Raw genomic sequence first — 7,739 nt, forward strand, 5'->3', positions numbered from 1 at the left:
AAGGCCAGGTTGGTGACCATGGGCTTAATGTGCAAAGTCACGGGGCCAAAGTCAACAGGGGGGAGAGCTCACAGGTACCACTAGGTCCTAACACTATCACTTCTGTCTTCTTTTCATTGAATTTTTTAGAAGTTTAGCGCCATCCAGGCCTTGATATCTTCAAGGCAAGCTAGTGGCTGCATTGAAGAGGCATGATTTCTCTTTATAGGGTATTGTGTGTAGAATTTTGAGGACAAAAATGAATGTACTCCATCTAGGAATAAGGCTGTTACATAACATGTGGAAAAAGTGATATACTGAATATTTTAGGTCAGGGGTGCCCACACTTTTTCTGCAGGCGAGCTACTTTTCAATTGACCAACTCGAGGGGATCTACCTCATTTATATATATCATTTATATTTATTTATTTATGAAAGAGACATTTTTGTAAACAAGTTAAATGTTTTTAATGATAATACAAGCATGTGTAACACATATAGATGTCTTTCTTTCACGAAGACAAGAATATAAGTTGGTATATTACCTGATTCTGATGACTCGCATTGATTGGAATCAGACAGTAATGATGATAACGCCCACATTTTCAAATGGAGGAGAAAAAAAGTTGTCCTTTCTGTACAATACCACATGAAAGTGGTTGGTTTTTGGCATCTAATTCATCCAGCTTCCATACACTTTACAAGAAAAACATTGGCGGCAAATTCCGTAGCTTGCTTGATTGACATTCACGGCACCCGAGGGTCTTGTGAGATGACGCTGGCTGCTGCCTGTTCATTATTATGAAAAAATGACAGAGAGGAAGGCGAGAAACACTTTTTATTTCAACAGACTTTCGCGCCGTCCCTTCCGTCAAAACTCTAAAGGCCGACTGCACGTTTCCTATCTTCACAATAAAAGCCCTGCTTCATGCTGCCTGCGCTAACAAAATAAGAGTCTCGGAAAGCTGGCGTGCACAAGTGATGTGCACGCCAGCTTTCTGAGGGATCGCTTGTGCACGCCACTTTTCCGAGACTCTGTATTTAGTTAGCGCAGGCAGCATGAAGCAGGGCTTTTATTGTGAAGATAGGAAATGTGCAGTCGGCCTTTAGAGTTTTGACGGAAGGTACGGCGCGAGAGTGTTGAAATAAAAAGTGTTTCTTGCCTTCCTCTCGGTCATATTTTAATAATAATGATCTTGCAGCAGCCAGCGTCATCTCACAAGACCCTCCGGTACCGTGAATGTCATTTAAGTGACGTCTTGGTGAAGATTGATGATCACTAATTTTTAGGTCTATTTTTTTAAAAAGCCTGACTGGAGATCGACTGACACACCCCCCGCGGTCGACTGGTAGCTCGCGATCGACGTAACGGGCACCCCTGCTTTAGGTCATATCGCCCATCCCTAATTGTCCCCCCTCCTCTTTGCAAAGATCTCGGCGGCGAGGCCCCATCAACGGAGACGAGTGTTACTTCTGGAGAACCACCGGCTGCCATTTTGGAGACCAGTGTCGCTACAAACACGTTCCCGATCAGAAAGGCAAGGACAGGAAGCCGTGGCAGCCTTAGAAAACTCCCCGAGTCGTTTACAGGAAACCAGGACGCAACCGTGGAAAGGACTTGGCCAGTACCGAGCGGACCAGTTTCTGTCGACTAGAAATAACTTGGACCGGAGTTAGAGACAAGGTCAGTGTCAAACCCCCTCGAGCGCAGGAGGCGTCACCATGGAGACTGGATCGTCACTCAGAAATGGGGCGACTTTTGCAGCCCTGACACATGGTGACCTCCCCCTGCCCGATAACCTCACAGTCCAGTGAAATGTTTTGTACGAGTCGCTGCAGCCGCGACCACATGGTTTACTAGAATTCTGTCCGTTCATAAAGTACACAGGATTGTTCAGACCACGCTGAAGGAGAAGAAACGTAATACAAATGTTATATAAGGTACTACAGTTGCAAGTGGAGGAGAATAACGTTCGTCATATACCAGCAAGATTCTCGTAAAATTATATTTCCCATTGTCGTCGTGTAACTTTTAAGAAAACATTTTCCCCCCAAATACTTAATTTTCACATGAGGTGGCGACTTGTTCAGGGTGTACCCCGCCTTCCGCCCGATTGTAGCTGAGATAGGCGCCAGCGCCCCCCGCGACCCTAAAAGGGAATAAGCGGTAGAAAATGGATGGATGGATGGATACTTAATTTTCATAAAACGGCAACATCTCTCTCATATACTCCGAATGTATTTATTTTATGATTCCAACTTTTGTTTTTTCTTTTACATTTCAGTTTCCTTCTCAAAACAAAGTGTGAATGTCGTCCGTCTTATCTGTTATGGCCCTGCGATGAGGTGGCGACTTGTCCAGGGTGTACCCCGCCTTCCGCCTGAATGCAGGTGAGATAGGGACAAGCGGTAGATAATGGACGTATGGATATTCTAACAACGCTAATTTGTTTCCTGACAATATTCCCAATTTTTACTTGTAAAATGTGACATTAGTGCTGGTAATACTCCAACTCTATCTCATAAAATGGTTAAATTTGTCTGGTAATATTTATGCCATTTAAAAAAAAAAAAATCTTTAAGCTGTTTTTATTTTATTCTTGTTAAAATGGCTACCGTATTTTTCGGATTATAAGTCGCTCCGGAGTATACGTCGCACCGGCCGAAAATGCATAATAAAGAAGGAAAAAAACATATATACGTCGCATTTTTGGGGGAAATGTATTTGATCAAATCCAACACCAAGAATAGACATTTGAAAGGCAATTTAAAATAAATAAAGAATAGTGAACAACAGGCTGAATAAGTGTACGTTATATGAGGCATAAATAACCAACTGAGAAGGTGCCTGGTATGTTAACCTAACATATTATGGTAAGAGTCATTCAAATAACTATAACATATAGAACATGTTATCGTTTACCAAACAATCCGTCACTCCTAATCGATAAATCCGAGGAAATCTTCTTCCTCGATGTCGCTTCTAAACAACTCTGCCAACTCCAAAGGTATGCGCCGCTTCCTTTTGTCGTTTTCTGCTGCATATTTCACTACGTCCAGCTTGTAATCTGCAGTACATGATTTCCTATTCGGTGACATTTTGGTTCAGCCCTTCTCAGTTTTTATAAGTTACCGCCAACGTTGAAATTATCCGTTTTAATAGCTACAGCAGTAGCATATGTACCTTAGATATTGGGGGTTTCACTATGTAAAGCGCTTTGAGTCACTAGAGAAAAGCGCTATATAAATATAATTCACTTCACTTCACTTCATATAGCAGTTAACATCCCATGACCCACAATGCACTTCTGCCATGACTCTCCCCCGTCAAATTCTTATAGGTTGACGTGTGTGTGTGACGATTGCTGACATTTTCTTCGTCTCTTCCGCGAATGAGAAATAATATTGTTTTATATTTCACGGTAATGTGTTAATAAGTTCACACAAAAAAGTATTTAGTCAGCCACCGATTGTGCAAGTTAAAATGATGACAGAGGTCTGTAATTTCCATCATAGGTACACTTCAACTGTGTGAGACAGAATGTGAAAAAAAAATCCAGGAATTCACATTGTAGGAATTGTAAAGATTTTTTGGGGAAATAATGGTGGAAAATAAGTATTTGGTCAACCATTCAAAGCTCTCACCGATGGAAGGAGGTTTTGGCTCAAAATCTCACGATACATGGCCCCATTCATTCTTTCCTCAGCCGTCCTGTCCCCTTAACAGAAAAACAGCCCCAAAGCATGATGTCTCCACCCCCATGCTTCACAGTAGGTATGGTGTCCTTGGGATGCAACTCAGTATTCTTCTTCCTCCAAACACGACGAGTTGATTTTATACCAAAAACTTCTATTTTGGTTTCATCTGACCACATGACATTCTCCCAATTCTCCGCTGTATCATCCATGTATCCATTTTGGTATCAACTCAACTCGGCGTGTTTGGAGGAAGAAGAATACTGAGTTGCATCCCAAGAACACCATACCTACTGTGAAGCACGGGGGTGGAAACATCATGCTTAGGGGCTGTTTTTCTGCTAAGGGGACAGGACGATTGATCCGTGTTAAGGAAAGAATGAATGGGGCCATGTATCGTGAGATTTTGAGCCAAAACCTCCTTCCATCAGTGAGAGCTTTGAATGGTTGACCAAATACTTATTTCCCACCATAATTTACAAATAAATTCTTTAAAATTCCTACAATGTAAATTCCTGGATTTTTTTTTTCACATTCTGTCTCTCACAGTTGAAGTGTACCTATGATGAAAATTACAGACCTCTGTCATCATTTTAAGTGGGAGAACTTGCACAATCGGTGGCTGACTAAATACTTTTTTGCCCCCACTGTAAGTCGCTCCGGAGTATATGTCTATGAAACTATGAAAAAAAACTGCGACTTATAGTCCGAAAAATACGATATTTCCTTGTGACATTTCAATACTTTATTGGCATACTTTTGTCAGTAATAATTAATCCAGGACTATGCTATTTTTTTTCCTTTTGCGTGTGGCCTTAACAGTTCTTTGTATAGAAGCCAACAACGGACGGAACGTTGAGAAGCCGTTTGACCTCGTGCTGTCTTTAAAACTTATTGGACATATCTCTGGGAAAATTCCATATTTTTCTTGAGCAAGTAAAACGATGAGAAGGCAGCACTGTACTTAATGGGAAAAACACAACTTTAGACTGGTGCCCTTTTTAATTTTTTGGGGATAGTTAGTATCGGAAACCAATAAGTGCCAAATCTATGCAAAAGAAAGCACGCATGCCTAATTCACTTACTTTTTCGGACGATGTCCTTAAAGAAGTGTTGAATAACGATGTTTGTGGTTTGTCAGTATTTCAAGGAGCCAAAGAATCCGGTTGCTTTGCACTAAAACAGCCGTGGTAATTTCCGAAGTATCGACACGAGTGCTTTTAAAGTGGGCGTCATCCAAGAGAGCCTTACTGTACGTCAACACTACATTCATAAATAAAAGTGACAGTATTTATTTGTGTATTTATACCTGTTCCACCCCCCTTTGTTTTATTTAGTGTGCTGTCACGTCACACAAATCCCGTTTAATCTTTGTTTGCAAGCACTAATTATGCTGATATGTGCCGCTTCTCCTTAAAAGAAGCATTTAGCCAGCAATCTGAGGCCGCACTTGATGATTCAGTACGTTTATTTCATTCTGGGGGGGGGCTTGAAAAATACTTTTAATGTCAGCTGCACACTTTTTCTTTTAAAATTTGACATTTTCCGGCTTCATTTCGCTCTTCTTTTATTCCGTTTTGTTCGTAAGTGTCATATCTGGAAAAGCATTTTTTTATTTGCAACGCAGCACATAAGTAACTTGAGCACTGCAAATAGTTGTTAATGTATCAAAAATGTTGTATTATCATCACTGCACTGCAATAAAGAGTATTTTGTATTTAATACACGTTTGTTTTCAAACCCCCTTTTTTGGTTTTTCTCTGCATTTTCTCTGATATTTACTGGAAATTCTTTGGTTTTAGTGCATGTAAATTGTCTTCCTTCCACAAGGTGGCGGTGTTGCACATGTTCTTCAACTCACCCGGCCAAAAGGATGGATTTTTTTTTCCCCTTCTGCCTGACCCATCCAGGTCGTTCCTGGCACTCTCACTCAGTCACGTTCATTTCCAACTGTTGTACAAACCCCGTTTCCATATGAGTTAGGAAATTATGTTAGATGTAAATATAAACGGAATACAATGATTTGCAAATCCTTTTCAACTCATATTCAATTGAATGAACTACAAAGTCAAGATATTTAATGTTCAAACTCATAAACTTTTTTTTTTTTTTGCAAATAATAATTAACTTAGAATTTCATGGCTCTAACACGTGCCAAAGTAGTTGGGAAAGGGCATGTTCACCACTGTGTTACATCACCTTTTCCATTAACAACACTCAATAAACGTTTGGGAACTGAGGAAACTAATTGTTGAAGCTGTGAAAGTGGAATTCTTTATAATTTTTGCTTGATGTAGAGCTTAAGTTGTTCAACAGTCCGGGGTCTTGTTGTCGTATTTTACGCTTCATAATGCGCCACACATTTTCTATGTCTGGACTGCAGGCGGGCCAGGAAAGTACCCGCACTCTTTTACTACGAAGCCACGCTGTTGTAACATGTGGCTTGGCATTGTTTTGCTGAAATAAGCAGGGGTGTCCATGCTAACGTTGCTTGGATGACAACATATGTTGCTCCAAAACCTGTATGGACCATTCAGCATTAATGGTGCCTTCACAGATGTGTAAGTTACCCATGCCTTAGGCACTAATACACCCCCATACCATCACATATGCTGGCTTTTGAACTTTGTGCCTATAACAATCCGGATGGTTAATTTCCTCTTTGTTCCGGAGGACACCACGTCCACAGTTTCCAAATATAATTTGAAATGTGGACTCGTCAGACCACAGATGACTTTTCCACTTTGCATCAGTCCATCTTAGATGAGCTCGGGCCCAGCGAAACCGGCAGCTTTCCTGGGTGTTGTTGATAAATGGCTTTCGCTTTGCATAGTACAGTTTTAACTTGCACTTACAGATGTAGCGACCAACTGTAGTTACTGACAGTGGTTTTGTGAAGTGTTCCTGAGCCCATGTGGTGATATCCTTCACACACTGATGTCGGTTTTTGAGTTTTTGATGCCTGAGGGATCAAAGGTTCGTGGTATCATCGTTTACGTGCAGTGATTTTTCCAGATTCTCTGAACCTTTTGATGATTTTACGGACCGTAGATGGTAAAATCCCTAAATTCCTTGCAATATCTCGTTGAGAAATGTTGTTCTAAAACTCTTCGACAATTTGCTTACAAAGTGGTGACCCTCACCCCATCCTTGTTTGTGAATTACTTAGCATTTCATGGAAGCTGCTTTTATACCCAATCATGGCACCCACCTGTTCCCAATTAGCCTGCACACCTGTGGGATGTTCCAAATAAGTGTTTGATGAGCATTCTTCAACTTTATCAGTATTTATTGCCACCTTTCAAAACTTCTTTGTCACGTGTTGCTGGCATCAAATTCTATAGTTAATGATTATTTGCAAAAAAAAAACATTTATCAGTTTGAACATCAAATATGTTGTCTTTGTAGCATATTCAACTGAATATGGGTTGAAAATGATTTGCAAATAATTGTATTCCGTTTATATTTACATCTAACACAATTTCCCAACTCATATGGAAACGGGGTTTGTAGTTATCCAGCCTAACAATGACCAATATATAGAGCATATAATTGTGTAAAGGTATAAGAAAAAAAGCTACCGATTAACAATATGCACGTTCGACAAGTTTTACAGTAATTGAGCCATTTGTGTCTTCAAGTCAACTCCACAGTCAGAAATCCTGAACGATTTGTTTTATAACACAAGTTTTTTTTTTACTGCTGTGCTCACCAAATTAAGAGAATAAACCCCCGTCCGGGTCATACCACAGACTATAAAAATGGGACCCGTTACCTCCTTGCTTAACACTCAGCATCAATGGTTGTAATTGGGGCGTTAAATCACCAAAAATGATTCCCGGGCGTGGCCACTGTTGCTGCTCACTGCTCCCCTCACCTCCCAGGGGGTGATCAAGGGTGATGAATCAAATGCAGAGAATAATTTTGCCAGTGTGTGTGTGACAACTATTGGATACTTTAACTTTTAATATGTAATAAAAAAAAATATGCCCCTGTTAATCTACAGCAAACATGACCGTAATTAAAGATAAAAATATTTTTTTATCTACTTTCCGTAAATATCT

General features: G+C 40.3%; 1 protein-coding gene across 4 annotated transcripts in view; it reads left to right on the plus strand.

Moving 5' to 3' along the window:
* zgc:123010 (uncharacterized protein LOC641500 homolog) overlaps positions 1-1,952 on the plus strand; it is an 81,664-nt gene extending 79,712 nt beyond the window's left edge. For all 4 annotated transcript variants that reach the window (XM_061910216.1, XM_061910214.1, XM_061910215.1 and 1 more), the window contains one exon: positions 1,411-1,952. In XM_061910216.1, the coding sequence (XP_061766200.1) occupies positions 1,411-1,546 (136 nt within the window). In that variant the 3' untranslated portion in view covers positions 1,547-1,952. The remainder of the gene's footprint in view (positions 1-1,410) is intronic.
* The last annotated feature ends 5,787 nt before the right edge of the window (positions 1,953-7,739 follow it).

Source organism: Nerophis ophidion, linkage group LG09, assembly GCF_033978795.1.
Source record: "Nerophis ophidion isolate RoL-2023_Sa linkage group LG09, RoL_Noph_v1.0, whole genome shotgun sequence".
NCBI classification, from domain to species: domain Eukaryota; kingdom Metazoa; phylum Chordata; class Actinopteri; order Syngnathiformes; family Syngnathidae; genus Nerophis; species Nerophis ophidion.